The 19261-nt window shown below is 44.2% G+C and overlaps 1 protein-coding gene across 2 annotated transcripts in view; it reads right to left on the bottom strand.

The window, feature by feature from the left end:
• The window catches only part of LOC111959720 (tomoregulin-2-like), a 132726-nt gene that overhangs the window by 12151 nt on the left and 101314 nt on the right, over positions 1–19261 (bottom strand). The window contains exons 5-8 of one of the 2 annotated variants that reach the window (XM_023981501.2): positions 18330–18426; positions 14242–14390; positions 5645–5704; positions 5160–5286 (exon numbers count right to left, since the gene is read on the bottom strand). In XM_023981501.2, the coding sequence (XP_023837269.1) occupies positions 5160–5286; positions 5645–5704; positions 14242–14390; positions 18330–18426 (433 nt within the window). The remainder of the gene's footprint in view (positions 1–5159; positions 5287–5644; positions 5705–14241; positions 14391–18329; positions 18427–19261) is intronic. The other variant, XM_070437698.1, reaches the window with a different exon arrangement.

The raw sequence follows: 19261 nt of genomic DNA, 5'->3' as shown, positions 1-19261 counted from the left end.
CTGTGGTCCCAGCTCTCTTCAGGTCATTGACCAGGTCCTGCCGTGTAGTTCTGGGCTGATCCTCACATTCCTCATGATCATTGATGCCCCACGAGGTGAGATCTTGCATGGAGCCCCAGATCGAGGGTGATTGACCGTCATCTTGAACTTCTTCCATTTTCTAATAATTGTGCCAACAGTTGTTGCCTTCTCACCAAGCTGCTTGGCTATTGTCCTGTAGCCATCCCAGCCTTGTACAGGTCTACAATTTATCCCTGATGTCCTTACACAGCTCTCTGGTCTTGCCATTGTGGAGAGGTTGGAGTCTGTTTGATTGAGTGTGTGGACAGGTGTCTTTTATACAGGTAACGAGTTCAAACAGGTGCAGTTAATACAGGTAATGAGTGGAGAAACAGGAGGGCTTCTTAAAGAAAAACTAACAGGTCTGTGAGAGCCGGAATTCTTACTGGTTGGTAGGTGATCAAATACTTATGTCATGCAATAAAATGCAAATGAATTACTTAAAATCATACAATGTGTTTTCTGGATTTTTGTTTTAGATTCCGTCTCTCACAGTTGAAGTGTACCTATGATAAAAAATGACAGACCTCTACATGCTTTGTAAGTAGGAAAACCTGCAAAATCGGCAGTGTATCAAATACTTGTTCTCCCCACTGTATATGTCTTGTGTGTGTATGTGTCAGCATGTGTGTGTGGGTGGGTGGTTGGGATGGGGGTGGGTTTGTGTGTGTGTCACTATCAGTGTTGGGGGTAATGCATTACAAAGTAATACGTTACACGAATAGTATGACATTTTGCGGTAATTAGTAATATAACGTAGTACTGTTCCAATTTGTGTAATAATATTACAGTTACTGATCAAAGATAGGTCATCGTTACTTTTGTTATCATTCCCTTCCTTCCTATTACAGATTCCACTTTTTTTTGTGTCCTCGAGTCTGACGTCCTCTCACCAAAGTTCCTGTTTACGCACGCACTACTACGAACTGCTTTAGTGAGGGAGATGAAAAATGGCAGAAGCGTCTAAAACATTGAGTTTCTGAGCGTGGAAGTAGTAGTTAGTTAAATAAAAGTTCAAAAGTACTCCCATGAGTTTGATTCGGTATGGAGAACAAAATGACGAGAATAACTGTCAAATGTAAGCTGTGTCCAGGCAAGAAACACCTCTCCACTGCTAGAAATACAAATTCCAATCTCTTGCAGCACCTGCAAAAAGCAACATATCAACACAAACCTCAAAGAGAAAGAGCCCCGAGGCCCGACTACTGCTGCTAAAGATRACTGTAGGCCTACCTCATCGAAACACGACCTAGGCTACATTTTAATCGTTCAGGAAGACAGCCTGTAACCCAGCGAGAGCTGAACAAGCTTGTGGCTGGGTACGTAGTGGAKGAAACGCAGCCCTTATCCACGGTAATGCAATGTAACGTTGACATTGTTTACATCGGGTGAGGACGCACAACATTTTGGGACGTGACGCAAAAGTAATGCAACGAATGGTGTATCTAATTACAAGTAAATAAAGAAGTTGAAAGAAGTAACGAGTAATAGGTATTGTAGAACGGGTTGATTGCATCCTGGATGCTGATTGGTTGGTAGAAGGGAGTTTATTTATTTTATTTATTTTTATTGAACCTTGATTTTATCAGGGAATCATACTGAGACCAAGGTCTCTTTCACAGGTGAACCTTGAATTACATAAATGACAGAAAATACACACACCAATATGAATACAAAATCCAAGCTTTGCAGGCGCCCGGCCCGCCACAAGGAGTCGCTAGAGCAAACCCTCACCTAACCCGAAAGACACGTGGCCAATTGTGTGCTGTCCTATGGGTCTCCTGGTCACGACCGGTTGTGACACAGCCTGGGTTGGAACCCCAGGCTGTCAATATGCTTTTTAAAAGACTGCTTTTCATCTATTTAGATGCCCAGATATTTGCAAGCAGGGACACAATCAATATGGACACCAACCAAAGAACATAATTAAATCATCAGTTATTTTTATGCACTCTAGAGAACAAAATATACTTMGTTTTACCTGTATTCAATACAAATGTCAGGTCAATAAAGTTTTTCTGTAATACAATGAAGGTAACCGTGTGGCAATAGCATACACAACAGTACCTGGAATATAAATGCAGGTTACAGTTTTTTACAGACAAATCGATTTGTCAATGTAAACAGTAAAAAGTACAGGACCCAAAATCGACCCCTGCAGGACACCTTTCGTAATATCCAGGAAACATGATTTAACAACATCAGTACATACACATTGAGTTCTATCTGTCAAGTAATTTTTTAACCATTTTACATGCAGCCTAGACCAATTGAGGAAAGGCTCTGAATTAGCAATGAGTGATCAACAGTATCGAAAGTCTTCGAAGAGGGCAGCACAATGTTGCCTTTTATCCACACAGTCAACCACATCATTTATAACTAGGAATGCAGCAGTGAGTGCTATGACCTGGACTAAAACCAGACTGATGTACATTTAGAATACATAAATAGGGCCACCACCTTTGTCAAGGGGGAGTACATGGGCTGCCTTCCAAACCTTKGGGATAGTATCAGATGTAACCGTAAAAAATGTGGATTAATGATTCACCAATCAGGGGGGCAGAGAGCTGCAGCAAAAATGGATAAAGCATAATAGCCCCAGTGGATTTTGTTTTACATCAAGGCATCTAGCACATCACAGATAGTAAATTGTTCAAATTAAAACAAAGATTCACTAGAAGTTGACGGGTTAACTGTCGAGTCAGCTAGAGAATGGCAGAGGGAAGAGCGGTCGATTGACTAACCAGGGTCAATTAAACCACTGTTTTCCTCAAATAAAAAGCCTGCCGTGATAAAATGATGATTAAAAGCATCACTTATTCCATTATTCTCAGTTATGATGCCAGAGTCAGACAGAACTTGCTTTTGCCAGGGAATAAGAGGAATTTGTACGCTTCACTGCATTTACTTTTTTCCAAAATCTAGAAGGATCACCAGCAGAGTCATAGACAGAGCTTAAAAATGAGCTTGATTTAGCTTTCTTAATCGAGATAGTACATCTGTTTGTCAATTGTCTGAAAGATTGCCAGTCCACTACAGTCAGTTTTCCTTGCTTTGGCCCAGGCCTGATTTCTCATCTGAAYGAGCTCAGATAGCTCAAAAGAAAACCAAGGGTTAGATCTATCTTTGACTCTGAATTGTTTAAAAGGAGGGTGTTTATCTGCCAGAGAAATATATGTAGAGGAGAAATGTTCTAGAGCCAACTCAGGGTCAGGAATACAGGAGATAGTGGCTAAATCAGAGTAGAACATGTCATGTRAAAACCCTTGAGGAGAAAACTTTTTAAAATGTCTCTTCTTAACTTAGTTAAACAAGGATTAGTATTTTGCTGTTTCGTATCTCTAATACATACTATGGGACAATGATCACTGAGATATATGCAAACAYTCCACTAGACAAATATTGATGAGGGTGATTAGCAGTGGTGTAAAATAATTAAGTAAAAATACTTTAACCCTCCTGTTGTGTTCGTTTCATGTTTTTTAATTCTGTGTTCCCGGTCCAAAATGACCGCCCCATTATAGCTGATTATAAATCCATAATAATACATATATTATCACCTAATGTTGTGTTAGATGTTTTTATCAACTTAAGTTCTTGTGAACATTACAAGTTTTGAACTTCTATTTGCTATTTATGGCCTGTAGGCCTCATTGACCTGAGCTCATACAACTCGTCTTTGAGTAAAAAGAAAGCATAATGTATGGATTATTTTGACTATAACAAATACTCAGATGAAACCTATTGTGTTATTTATCACAGACTACTTTGTGTCAAAGTTTAACAAGGACTCTCCTCACCAGTGTCATGATCAAAGATATGATCAAGAGCCTCACATACAGTATATCGTTTGGTCATTGTGCTGCCACAGAATGAATTGTGAGCAAGGCCTTAAAAAAGCTTTATACACCAGAGCTGTGAGAAAAGTTCTATATATTATTGAAACAATGTTGCGATTGTTTGTGAGAATGCCAACAGGTGTGGTTCCCGTGGGGGAAAGATTCTATTGGGGAAAGGTTCCCGTGGGGGTTGCCATGGAAGCCAAGAAGCGGAGTGAGGTGTGGGTGTGTGTGTGTGTGTGTGTGTGTGCTCAAACACACATGCATGCGGGGATATGGGCATCTGGGAGAGGAAGGGTGTCCATCTGATGAACGGGCATGTGCCTGAACTCAATTTTATACACTAATTGTAGTCTCACCCATTCATTTCTAATGACCGGTAATTTTTGTGAACAAAGTCATGGAACCTTATGACAATCAGATTAAAATAACTACATTTTTCAGAGAGAAAACTTGTCAATCGGTCCAATTCGACCGGAACACAGCAGGAGGGTGAAAGTACTACTTAAGTGAGGACAACTCTGAGGACAAAAAAGGTGTTAAACACTCGGATATAGCACCAATAGCATCAACCATGGCAGCAGAGGGGCAGTAAATCCCAGTAACAAATACATGTTTATTCTGGTTTATGGACACTACAACCAGGAGCTCAAATTTCTTGGGAACAGAAATATTTTAAAGATTGGGACGCCATGGAATTAGATTTTACATATATGGCCACTCTTCCGCCTTTCTGTAATCTGTCACATCCAACTACATTATAATCATCTACTTCAATGTCTTTATCAGATACAGGACCATTTAACCATGTTTCCCGGAGAACCAGAATATCAGGACACAAGTCCTGTACCCAAATATCAATTGTGGACATTTTTTAAATCATACTTCGCACATTTAGGTGCATTAGCCCAAGCCCCCTACGAGAATTTAAATCAGGTATTCACGATAATCCCTGCAAACTGCCATGACGACATAATGCCATAATTCCATTTCAACAAATGTACTCACTAAATTAATGTTTTCAATGAAAACATGTTGTTAATCTTTTCTAATATGTTGGCAACCATTTAAAAAAAAAAGCTTAGCCTTGGGCCTAAGATCAGCCCTAAGTAAGGAGTTATCACACGATAATCTCCGGGTTCTCATGCCTTATTGCTTAAATATCTAACTTTTTTGGAGTAACGACCCCAACACTGGTCACTATGTACTGCTATGTGTGTCCACACATATGCGTCCGTGTGTAGGCCTGTGTGTGCATACCTGCAGGACGGCACAGACAGTATGTTGGGATATTCACACTCTCCGTGGACACAGTAGTTCTTGTAGTGCTCAGGACAGGGGATGTACAAGCCTATGGCCACCTCTCCTCTCTGGTCCGGCTTCTCTTCTACACACGCACAGAGCACAGAGCACAGAAGAACTGAAGGTTAGGGATAGAAATTATAGGATTGAAAGGGTAAAGGTGAGTGTCAGTAATTTAGCATAATAGCGTAACTGCTGTTCATCCGATTAAAAGCTGTGTAAATTACATTTATCCACCACTGACATCCCTGATGCTAATAGTCGACATGTTATTCAATTTGGCCTGCGTCCCAAATGGCACCTTTTCCCCTATATAGTGCATTACTTTGACCAGAGTCATATTGGCCCTTGTCAAAAGTGCCATTTGGGACACACATTAAACTGTCTGCCATTGTTCACGTCATTCATGGATCTGACACACACACACACACTTTACCACCTACCTGAGTAATCTTTCCTGGCATAGTGTCCGTCTCCGGCTTTGGTCCCTGTCATGATGTCACCTGAGAAGGCACAGTCATAATACAGTCTAAGTAGGATTGCTGATCAAGGGTCAGGTCCCCGCTGTCTATTTTTTATTAATTGTGATCTAACAGGCCAAAACTGATCCTAGTTCAGCACTCTGTGAGTCTTGCTAGGGACAAAATGACAGGTCAAAACACAAAACTGACCTTGAACCAGTAGCTAGGGTAGGACAGTACCTCACTTAGGAGTTAAATTATCTCATCTTTGAGAGTATCATGTGGATTACAATATTTAGGACAACGTTTAAGAAATAAAAGACAAATTATTATAATAATAAATATCCTCTGAGCACTCTATTAAACAAAATAAAAGGAATAACAAACAATTAAAAGATAACAAAACAACATAAGATATAGATTTATTTATAGTATATGTGTTATAGCGATCATGATTTATCTTATTCAAATGATCCAAACCATTTAATGGTCAGTTGATTATTGCAATACAAACTTCAATACAATATAATTATACCTTTATTGATCCATTTGATGGGTTTCATTCCAAAACGCAATATTTCCATTTCGGAAATGTAAGTAAATTGACATTGATTGAAGACACATCTTGTGAAAGTGATAGAGCTATTATTTTTTCATCTTACGATGACATGAAATATACTAAATGACCAAAAAGTATGTGAACACCTGCTCGTCGAACATCTCATTCCAAAATCTGAGCATTAATATGGAGTTGGTCCCCCCATTGCTGCTATAACTGCCTCCACTCTTCTACGAAGGCTTGCCTCTAGATGTTGAAACATTGCTGCGGGGACTTGTTTCCATTCAGCCATAATAGCATTAGTGAGGTCGGGCACTGATGTTGGGCGATTAGGCCTACATTAGGTTACAATTCATACCAAAGGAGCTTGGTGGGGTTGAGGTCAGGGCTCTGTGCAGGCCAGTCAAGTTCTTCCACACCGATCTAGACAAACCATTTCTCTATGGACCTCGTTTTGTACACTGAAGCATTGTCATGCTGAAATAGGAAAGGGCCTTCCCCAAAATGTTGCCACAAAGTTGGAAGCACAGAATTGTCTAGAATGTCATTGTATGCTGTAATGTTAAGATTTCCCTTCACTGGAACTAAGGTGCTTAGCCAGAACCATGAAAAAAAGCCCCAGACCATAATTCCTCCAACACCAAACTTTACAGTTGTCACTATGCCTTAGGGCAGGTAGCGTTCTCCTGGCATCCGCCAAATGCAGATTCGTCTGTTGGACTGCTAGGTGGTGAAGCGTGATTCATCACTCCAGAGAACGCATTTCCACTGCTCCAGAGTCCAATGGCTTTACACTACTACATCCGATGCTTGGCATTGCGCATGGTGATCTTAGGCTTGTGTGCAGCTGCTCGGCCATGGAAACCCATTTCACGAAGCTCCTGACGCACAGTTCTTGTGCTGACGTTGCTTCCAAAGGCCGTTTGGAAGATAATTGTGTAGTTTAGAGTGTGTAGTTTTAGAGTGATTATCTTAATTTACCGAGGTTAGCTAGCCAGCTATTTGTCGTCCTTAACATAGGAGACACTGCTAGTTAGCCAACAGCTAGCCAACGTCTACCGAATAGAACTTCCGCACTCAACAACCCGGTCGCATTCCGCTTCGCTCCACAGGTAGTATCACATTTTCATTTAATTTCATTACAGTACAACGGTTGGATTTGTTTGATCGTAGCTAGCTACACAGCTAGCTACATAGCCGTCTTTGTATCAAAGATAATTGTGTAGTCTAGAAGCGATGTTTCGTAGGGTTAGCTAGCCAGCTACTGTCGTTCTTTTAACGCAACGTAACGTAATCAACGCTGTAGCAACTATTACACTCAACTGAACGACTTGATTAGTGTAGTGTTAGCTAGCTACATAGTTGTCTTTGCTGTCTTCGTATCCAAGATAATTGTGTAGTTTAGAGTGTGTAGTTTTAGAGTGATTATCTTAATTTACCGAGGTTAGCTAGCCAGCTATTTGTCGCTCCTTAACATAGGAGACACTGCTAGTTAGCCAACAGCCTAGCCAACGTCTACCGAATAGAACTTCCGCACTCAACAACGCCGGGTCGCATTCCGCTTCGCTCCACAGGTAGTATCACATTTTCATTTCATTTCATTACAGTACAACGGTTGGATTTGTTTGATCGTAGCTAGCTACACAGCTAGCTACATAGCCGTCTTTGTATCAAAGATAATTGTGTAGTCTAGAGCGATTTTCTAGGTTAGCTAGCCAGCTACTGTCGTTCTTTTAACGCAACGTAACGTAATCAACACTGCTAGCTAGCCAGCTAGCCCCCGAATAGCAGCACTGTAGAAACTATTACACTCACGGAACGACTTGATTAGGTAGTGTCAACAACGCAGCACTGCCAGCTAGCCTACAAAGTCAACAACGCAGCCACTGCAGCTAGCCCATTCAGCAGTACTGTATCATCTTTAATCATTCTAGTCAATAAGATTCTTGCTACGTAAGCTTAACTTTCTGAACATTCGAGACGCGTAGTCCACTTGTCATTCCATCTCCTTTGCATTAGCTTATCTCTTCTGTAGCCTGTCAACTATGTGTCTGTCTATCCCTGTCTCTCCTCTCTGCACAGACCATACAAACGCTCCACACCGCGTGGCCGCGGGCCACCCTAATCTGGTGGTCCAGCACGCACGACCCACGTGGAGTTCCAGGTCTCGGTAGCCTCTGGAACTGCCGATCTGCGGCCAACAAGGCAGGTTCATCTCAGCCTATGCCTCCCTCCAGTCCCTCGACTTCTTGGCACTGACGGAAACATGGATCACCACAGATAACACTGCTACTCCTACTGCGTCTCTCTTCGTCCGCCACGTGTTCTCGCACACCCGAGAGCTTGCTGGTCGCGGGTGTGGTGGCACCGGGATCTCATCTCTCCAAAGTGGTCATTTCTCTCTTTCTCCCCTTACCCATCTGTCTATCGCCTCCTTGAATTCCATGCTGTCACAGTTACCAGCCCTTTCAAGCTAACATCCTTATCATTTATCGCCCTCCAGGTTCCCTCGGAGAGTTCATCAATGAGCTTGATGCCTTGATAAGCCTTTCCTGAGGACGGCTCACCTCTCACAGTTCTGGGCGACTTTACCTCCCACGTCTACCTTTGACTCATTCCTCTCTGCCTCCTTCTTTCCACTCCTCTCCTCTTTTGACCTCACCCCTCACCTTCCCCCCTCACTCACAAGGCAGGCAATACGCTCGACCTCACTCATTTTATGCAATGTTCTTCCACTAACCTCATTGCAACTCCCTTCCAAGTCTCCGACGACACTACCTTGTATCCTTTTTCCCTCTCGCTCTCATCCAACACTTCCCACACTGCCCGCTACTCGAGTGGTATCGCGCCGTCCCAACCTCGCTCTCTCTCCCCCGCTACCCTCTCCTCTTCCATCCTATCATCTCTTCCCTCTGCTCAAACCTTCTCCAACCTATCTCCTGATTCTGCCTCCTCAACCCTCCTCTCCTCCCTTTCTGCATCCTTTGATTCTTATGTCCCCTATCTCCAGGCCGGCTCGGTCCTCCCCTCCCGCTCCGTGGCTCGACGACTCATTGCGAGCCTCACAGAACAGGGCTCCGGGCAGCCGAGCGGAAATGGAGGAAAACTCGCCTCCCTGCGACCTGGCATCCTTTCACTCCCTCCTCTCTACAATTTTCCTCTTCTGTCTCTGCTGCTAAAGCCACTTTCTACCACTCTAAATTCCAAGCATCTGCCTCTACCCTAGGAAGCTCTTTGCCACCTTCTCCTCCTCCTGAATCTTCCTCCTCCCTCCCCTGCCCCCGCCCCCCCCCTCCTCCCTCTCTAGGGCAGATGACTTCGCTACCTAACCTTTTGGAAAAGAAGGTCGACGACATCCGATCCTCGGTTGCTAAGTCAAACGGAGACACCCGCTGGTTCTGCACACACTGCCCTACGCCTCGTGCTCCTGACCTCTTTCTCCCCTCTCTCTCCAGATGAAATCTCGCGTCTTGTACCGGCCGGCCGCCCAACAACCTGCCCGCTTGACCCTATCGCCCTCCTCTCTTCTCCAGACCAATTTCCGGAGACCTTCTCCCTTACCTCACCTCGCTCATCAACTCATGCCCTGACCGCTGGCTACGTACCCTGTCCGTCGTTCAGAGAGCGAGAGTTGCACCCCTTCTGAAAAAACCTACACTCGATCCCTCCGATGTCAATCAACTACAGACCCAGCTATCCCTTCTTTCTTTCTCTCCAAAATCTTTGGAACGTGCCGTCCTTGCCAGCTCTCGCCGCTATCTCTCTCAAATGACCTTCTTGATCCAAATCCAGTCAGGTTGTCAAGACTAGTCATTCCAACTGAGACTGCTCTTCTCTGGTATCACGGAGCGCTCCGCACATGCTAAAAGCTAAACCTCTCTCTCCTCGCTCTTCTCCTTCTAGAACCTATCGGGCTTGCCTTCGATACTTGTGAACCATCAGATTCCTCGCTCTCCACCCTCTCCGAGTTGGGCACTCCGGCGCGGCCCAGCTTGATTGCGTCCTACCTGACAGGTCGCTCCTATCCACGGTTGGCGTGGCGAGAATCTGTCTCCTCACCACGTCTCTCACCACTGGTGTCCCCAGGTCTGTTCTAGGCCCTCTCCTATTCTCGCTATACACCAAGGTACTTGGCTCTGTCATAACTCACATGGTCTCTCCTATTCATTGCTATGGCAGAGCGACACACAACTAATCTTCTCCTTTCCCCCTTCTGATGACCAGGTGGCGAATCGCATCTCTGCATGGTCTGGCAGACATATTCAGTGTGGATACGGACCACCACCTCAAGCTGAACCTCGGCAAGACGGAGTGCTCTTCCTCCCGGGGAAGGCCTGCCCGTTCCATGATCTCGCCATCACGGTTGAACAACCTCCATTGTGTCCTACTCCCAGAGCGCTAAGAACCTTGGCGTGATCCTGGACAACACCCTGTCGTTCTCAACTAACATCAAGGCGGTGGCCCGTTCCTGTGTAGGTTCATGCTCTACAACATCCGCAGAGTACGACCCTGCCTCACACAGGAAGCGGCGCAGGTCCTAATCCAGGCACTTGTCATTCCCGTCTGGATTACTGCAACTCGCTGTTGGCGGGCTCCCTGCCTGTGCATTAAACCCCTACAACTCATCCAGAACGCCGCAGCCCGTCTGGTGTTCAACCTTCCCAAAGTTCTCTCACGTCACCCCGCTCCTCCGCTCTCTCCACTGGCTTCCAGGAAGCTCGCATCCGCTACAAGACCATGGTGGCCCTTGCCTACGGAGCTGTGAGGGAACGGCACCTCAGTACCTCCAGGCTGCTGATCAGGCCCTACACCCCAACAAGGGCACTGCGTTCATCCACCTCTGGCCTGCTCGCCTCCCTACCACTGAGGAAGTACCAGTCCCGCTCAGCCCAGTCAAAAACTGTTCGCTGCTCTGGGCCCCCCAATGGTGGAACAAACTCCCTCACGACGCCAGGACAGCGGAGTCAATCACCACCTTCCGGAGACACCTGAAACCCCACCTCTTTAAGGAATACCTAGGATAGGATAAAGTAATCCTTCTAGCCCCCCCCGCCCCCCCCCCCCCCCCCTTAAAAGATTAGATGCACTATTGTAAAGTGGCTGTTCCACTGGATGTCATAAGGTGAATGCACCAATTTGTAAGTCGCTCTGGATAAGAGCGTCTGCTAAATGACTTAAATGTAAATGTAAATGTTTGGAACTTGGTAGTGAGTGTTGCAACCGAGGACTGATGATTTTTAAGCGCTACGCGCTTCAGCACTCGGTGGTCCCGTTCTGTGAGCATGTGTGGCCTACCACTTCGTGGCTGAGCCGTTGTTGCTCCTAGACGTTTCCACTTCACAATAACAGCACTTACAGTTGACCGGGACAGCTATAGCGGGGCAGATTTCTACGAACTGACTTGTTAGAAAGGTGGCATCCTATGACGGTGCCACGTTGAAAGTCACTGAGCTCTTCAGTAAGGCTTTTTAAAAACCTTTATTTAACTAGGCAAGTCAGTTAAGAACAAATTCCAATTTACAACCCATTCTACTGCCAATGTTTGTCTATGGAGATTGCATGGATGTGTGCTCAATTTTATACACCAGTCAGCAACGGTTCTGGCTGAAATAGCCTAATCCACTAATTTGAAGCGGTGCCCACATACTTTTGAATATATAGTGTATATTGCAAGGTCATTTTATTTTAGAGAGACAAATAATCATGTTTTGTGACAAAACGCTACACAGTATATTCACCTCAACAACAGAAACCCAATAGAAAAAGTCTCCCAATTGGGTTTTAAACATGTAATCAAGTATTAATACATAAATAAATACATATAAAAATGATTCATTAGTTTAAACGATATTGTGCAAATATCACATCGACAATTTATTGTATCCAGAGGGTGAACAGTGTATACAATGTGGGTTTTATTTTTTGGACATTTAACAGTTAAAGGCATGCTCCGGAACTTTGGCGTCTACTTAGTCTTTTTTAAACCCATTTTGGGCTGGATGTGTCAATGTGTAGTTCATTCATGCATAATCTATGAGCAGAATGACTATAATAGACACGAAATCCCTAGTTTGAAAGCGATTGTTTTCCTGGAAGCTATGCTCTGACATTTCCCCTACATTTTCCCCCATTTGGGCCAGTCCCCTAGCAATTCGATTTCCAGCCAATGAGCTTCAGCCCCTCGCCATTTGCGTGACAGCTAGCAAGATGCACACACAGCAGAGCTAGAGAGAGACAGAGCAATCAGGTGGTGCACATATCTGCACATATGTGACGTAGTACGCAATTTTTGTGGGCCACTTTTGGCTTGTGAGCGCTAATTTCAGAACTACTGGCTAAAAAGTATACAACAGTACAGGAGAATGTCTTGAAGCAACTTTTTTTAATATATTTTTTTTTTTACCCCCTTTTTCTTCCCAATTTCGTGGTATCCAATTGTTAGTAATTACTATCTTGTCTCATCGCTACAACTCACGTACGAGCTCGGGAGAGACGAAGGTCGAAAGCCATGCGTCCTCCGAAACACAACCCAACCAAGCCGCACTGCTTCTTAACACAGCGCGCATCCAACCCGGAAGCCAGCTGCACCAATGTGTCGGAGGAAACACAGTGCACCTGGCGACCTTGGTTAGCATAACACTGCGCCCGGCCCGCCACAGGAGTCGCTGGGACAAGAATATCCCTACCGGCCAAACCCTACCTGACCCGGACGACGCTAGGCCAATAGTGCGTCGCCCCACGGACCTCCCGGTCGCGGCCGGCTGCGACAGAGCCTGGGCACGAACCCAGAATCTCTGGTGGCACARCTAGCGCTGCGATGCAGTGCCCTAGACCACTGCGCCACCCGGGAGGCCCTTGAAGCAAATTTTCTCGATAGGTTAAATCAAGGGAAGATTTTTGAGTTTGATTATATGCACGTTAGGGAAGGATTTAACGTACAATAAGGGCATTGAAAGTCTGTCACAATTAATTTCCCGGTCAAGGATGGATTGATTCTTATTGTCGTAGTGACACAGCCCACTGTTTGCAGCCTCCCTATGTTTGCAGCCAGTAGCCTATTAAGGTAGCCTATTAAGGTTACATTGTGTGGGAAAACATTTAGAGAAATCTAACTTATGACTGAACAGACAAATATAATGGAAATTATTTGCTAAATGACTCAGTTTTGCGCCTGAGGCAAAAACCATATAGGATGTTCATCCCATCTGGACAGTGGATATAGCCAGCCATACATATACTTAGAGAGTTGGGCCAACTTTCAGAATTTTGAATATTGTTGTAGATCTAGATATTCAGTTACATAGTATTTTTTTAATATTCCCAATGTAAATGAATGTTTAAGTGCCATGTAAATGGATCATACTGTTCCATTCTGTTAATCAGAGCGAACATGGCTGCCATTGAATGGTGTAGTRTCATGTTAATGCATCAATATGCAGAAGCCTCAAAAAGTAAGAGAACAACCATAACTCATACACATAGAATAGGAGCCTTAATCTCAGATGAAAAAACGCAAATGTGAAAAATATGGAATCAAACCCTTCATTTGCAATGAAAATCTAACAAATGTTGCAGTCACAGAACCCAACCACAGTGCCCATGCTTCATTATATGAATTGCTGGGCTCCATTTGCTGGGCTCCACATTTATGCTTGGTTTTGTTGATGTGGTTGTGTTGTATTGCTTTGCACTGGATCAATTGTTGGACAAAAGAAAATAGCAAAGGCCCCAATTGCTGATAAAGAATATCAACATTGTATTCAAGGAGAGGCATGTTTCCACGTCAATATTCTGCAAGAGGAGGTTTTGATGGTTGTAAGGAGTTTGAAACTTCCAATATAGCACACATTTTATATTTGCAATTGATTGGTCGCCTAAATGACCAAATATTAATGTAATTTAAAATGCATTGAATATTAATGGGGCCTAAATGACTAAATATTAACGTARAAAGAGGAGAAGGGAGAAGAAGAAAGAGATACAGAAATGCGTTTCGTATACTGTAGTAGCTATATCTCACCTTGGCAGTGGCCCAGGTATTTGACCTCGATCCGCTCCTGCTTCTGACACGATTCCTCCTTCACCTGGCAGGGGTTGTCATAGGAATGGCCATCCGAGGCGCAAACTGGGTTGAAGCTGATGTGGGAGCAGTCGATGTTACACACACACCTGCCGCAAAGGATGGTGGGACGCATCAGTAGTGGTCACACCAAAAAAAGAATAGAGTGATGGAGAACTGGAGTTCTTCAGGATTTGTCATTCAGTGAATCAGCGCCTGTGGCCGAGTGTAGCCTATTGTGTTTGTTTTATCACATGTATGTGTGTCAGACGGAGTGTTTGTGTGTGTGTGTGTGGGTGTATGTGTGTAGGTGTTTGTGTTTTTGCTTTATGTGCATGACTCAAGTTGTTTCTTTGTGTTGGATGCTTCCTATTCTGTTTACCATTTTGTCCATGAATTTCACTTTATATCTCAGTCGGAAAGTCTCTATGTTCATCTGAGCGTGTAGTGTGTGTGTGGGGGGATGCACACGTACAGTACCAGTCTAAAGTTTGAACACACCTACTCATTCCAGGGTTTTTCTTTATTTTTACTATTTTCTACAATGTAGAATAATAGTCAAGACATCAAAACTATGAAATAACACATGTGGAATTCTTGAGAGAATGCCAAGAGCGTGCAAAGCTGGCATCAAGGCAAAGGGTGGCTACTTTGAAGAATCTAAAATATAAACATAAACATTTGTTTAACACTTTTTKGGTTACTACATGATTCCATATGTGTTCTTTCATAGTTTTCATGTCTTCACTCTTATTCTACAGAGTAGAATATAGTAAAAAKAAAGAAAAACCCTGAAATGAGTAGGTGTGTTCAAACTTTTGACTGGTACTGTATGTATGTACGTGAATGTGTACATGTGCATAACTGACTGACTTACTGACTGTCTGACTGACTGTGTGTGTGTGAGACGACAGCGTGTGAGAATGTGCGCGCATGAGTTAGCGCGCGTGTGTGCGCGTGTCACCCAAAGTGCTCAGTGAGCATGTTCAGCAGAAATTACACCAAAATTGCAGTCCCTAGACAGTTCTTGCTGAGTAGCTCTGAACGTTAGACACTGTAATTATAAATCTGTCATTATACTCTGCTCCTTTTTTATTTTCCCCTGGTCCATAGCCGTCTATGAGGAAAGCACTGGCTTTGCTTCATACCCGCTCTCTGCCCAATTTGCATACTGCAAACACACACATAACCACACACACTTAAACACTCTCGTACATAGAAATATAGATATACATACTGTGTAATGGTATGCATGACCTATACGCACACACACTCTCGCACTCACAAACAAACAAATAACGCATACACAATCCCCCACCTATTATTACCACATACACATGGATGCGCACACACAAAGACCCAGAAGTGGCAATGCTTTCAGAGGCTTGCCATCCCGAGTGGCCATCTGTGGCGGTCATCAAGGATAATGTCTGTAGGCCATGCATTTTTAATAGAGCTTCTCACTTTCTCCACAATAGGCATTACCACTGCACTACTGCACTGCGTCAACACATCCTCACACACACAACACACACACACACACATCCTCACACACGCACGCACGCACACGACACACACACACACACACACACACACACACACACACACACACACACACACACACACACACACACACACACACACACACACACACACACACACACACACACACACACACGTAATATACAAAGGTGATCGGAATGTGGATCTGTGTTTGTGTTTTAACTTTGCTTTTATTGTTGTTAAACATTTCTGTATGTTTTTACATTTCTTCACGGCTTTTGGAAGACTTGTCCTTGGTGGGCTAAAAAAGATCCTAATAAAATMAAATCAAATCACAGACACAAACATACACTGAGTGCACCCCCTTTTGCCCTCAGAACAGCCTCAATTTGTCGGGGAATGGACTCCACAAGGTGTCGAAAGCGTTCCACAGGGATGCCGGCCCATGTTGACTCCAATGCTTCCCACAGTTGTGTCAAGTTGGCTGGATGTCCTTTGGGTGGTGGACAATTCTTGATACACACGGGAAACTGTTGACCCAGCAGCGGTGTAGTTCTTGACACACTCAACCGGTGCACCTGGCACCTACTACCATACCCCGTTCAAAGGCCCTTAAATATTTTGTCTTGCCAATTCACCCTCTGAACGGCCCACATACACAATCCATGTCTCAATTGTCTCAAGGCTTAAAAATCATTATTTAACCTGTATCCTCCCTTTCATCTACACTGATTGAAATGGATTTAACAAGTGACATCAATAAGGGATAATCAACCTGGAATCACCTGGTAAGTCAGTCATGGAAAGAGCAGGTGTTCCTAATGCTTTTTAAACTCTGTGTATATCGAGACGGAGAGAGAGCGTGTATTGGTGTGCCTGTGTGTGAGGAGCACTTCTTAGTAGGATGTGTCCTATTGATTTGCACAGTGCCATGTGGTTTACCCTCTATCTAAACTCAATGATTGCCTGCAGGCTTCCTGTGTACCTGTCCTCTAACGGCCACTTCCAGTCATGCACACACACGTGCACACACATACACACACATGAAAATATACACACAAACACATGCACATACAAATGCACACGGATACACGAACGCACACATACACGAACGCAGACAGAGGTACGCACACAGGCAGGCACACACTCTAGCACATAAACACACACACACACACAAATATACACTTACATGCACGCACAAACACACACACTTGCAAACACACACACACAGACTTTGATCCTATATGTAAGCAAGCAGACACACACCACACAAACACACATCATCACGTGCATGCACACACAGTCAGTGGCTAGACCACTCGGCACCCTTCCCTAGCCTCTTCCATGTCGTGCAAAACCACAGCTATAAACTTTATTGCTGCAGAATATAACATTGATTTTTTATAATCCCCAGCCTCATATTTCAGAGTAATCCTTCTAAAGGAATGACGGACAGAAAGAGGAAGGGAGGGGAGGAGAGAGCGAGGGATAGAGAGAGTAGGGGGAGAGAGACAGATATAGAAAGAGAGAGGGAAATAAAAAGAGAATGATAGTAAGAGACGGAGAGAGAACGATGGGAACAGAGGCAGTGAAGCATGTATGTGGCACTGAAGCGGGACTGAAGCAGGACACACACACACACACAAACACAAACAAACAGATTGGAATGGGGAGAGTGTGTTTGTGTATGTGTGTGTGCGCGTGTGTGTGTGGTTGTGCTGTGTTTATGTGTTGTTGTTGTGCTGTTTAGTGCTGGATGGCGGTTGTGGTGTGTGTTGTGTGCTGTGGGTTGGTGTGATGGTGTGGTGTGTTGGGATGGTGTGTAGGGAGGTGGGGTGTGGTTGTGTGTGTGTGTGTGTGTGTGTGTGTGTGTGTGTGTGTGTTGGGGGATAAGGTGTCGGGGCCATTAAGTCTGATAAAGACATTTTCCACCTTCCCTCTCTTGGTCTGTGGCACTCAGTCCATCCACCCTTTAAAGCCTATCCTCCCATGGGGCTGAAGAAGTCAATGGAGTTGAATTAGGGTTAAAAGAGGTGGACTGATGTGGCACTGAAGTGTTGACAATATAAACGGTGTCCCATAAGGGAATTAAGGGTTGCATAAATGTGGTAAGACACAAAAATACATCGGTTCATTCGTTTATTAATTTGTTCATTCTTTCATTCATTTAACCCCAATCAAGTTGCTTATTGCTGAGTGCTGTGCAGAAAGGCATCGGTTCCCCATTTTTTAAGTCTTTATGTAGCAGAAATGAGTCGAGTACATGGTTGCTCATGTTCTTGTGATGAGGTAGTCCTGCATGCCACTTTAACATCAAGGAAAGGGAATTTTCACTTGGTTTAATGGTCAAGACATTGATTTCTACCGTGGGAGACCAGGATTCAGATCCCTCCCATGACATTTAGTATGACCCACCTGGGGATTGAACTCCCAGCCTCCTAACTCAGGGTGAACATGAACTACAAGCCTACTGAGTTGGTACGACTGTTGCTGTCAACTTCCTGAATGAGTTGGCCAGCTGTGCACTAACCCTGAGGTTTACTTACCATACATCCTCAGCGTCCACATCGCACTCCGCCCCAAACTGGCATATGTCACAGGTGGACGTCTCCTTCTGCCCAGTCTCCGCCGAGCCCTCACCTCCTGAGAGAGAGAGAGAGAGAGAGCGTTCATTTTTATGTTTCTAACTTCAGAAGAATTCATTTCATCGATGTACTGTATTTGATTCATTCTCGCTGTTATAAAACTATGTCAGCATGCAGCCAGGAAATCCCTCTTGTTTCAGAGTGTGTGTTCACTACATGACAGGAGCAAGTGCACAGATCTCATGCACTAAATTATGTCATGTTAGAATGTAAGGATTTCTCTCCGCTGGGAGAAGACTGCAGATATTAGCATGTATAAGCCATACATTGACAAGTCGAGTCCACACAGAAGGTTGAAAAATACAGACACGATTTTCAAGATCCCGGGTTAGTCTCTCTAAAGGACATTTGAAGGTCCACATTTGGTCAACTGGCCACAACAACATGTGACATAACAACATGGTTATTTAATAAACGTATTAGTGGCCCATGCAGGTTCCATGGTCCAATCCACTAAGCCTTTGGTACCACAACTATCACAGACCCCTAAAAGGCCCCTATAGACACCCATATAAACACAGTGGTTCAATAAGATCCACACTACTTCTGCCAAAAAAACCTGTAAAACCCATTTGGCAAAGATCTCACAAGTCCTCAATCCCACAATGTTACCATGACCCCTAGCAACCAGAGCCAGGCGTCTCAAGTGCCTCTACATCCACCGTATCCAACAATCAGCCCATACTGTCTCTCTGATTCCTACTTTCCCTCCCTCCTTCCTTCCCTCTTTCCCTTCCTCCATCCCTCCCCGTCTCTCTCTCTGTCACCTGAAATCCCTGCTGATCTTTCTCGAGTCTCTCCTTTATTTCATCATGATGATTTCTTTTCTGCAG

Source organism: Salvelinus sp. IW2-2015, linkage group LG36 (assembly GCF_002910315.2).
Source record: "Salvelinus sp. IW2-2015 linkage group LG36, ASM291031v2, whole genome shotgun sequence".
In the NCBI taxonomy this organism is placed as follows: domain Eukaryota; kingdom Metazoa; phylum Chordata; class Actinopteri; order Salmoniformes; family Salmonidae; genus Salvelinus; species Salvelinus sp. IW2-2015.
The sequence above is the reverse complement of the archived record's forward strand: the minus strand, read 5'-3'. Positions and strand labels throughout refer to the sequence as shown.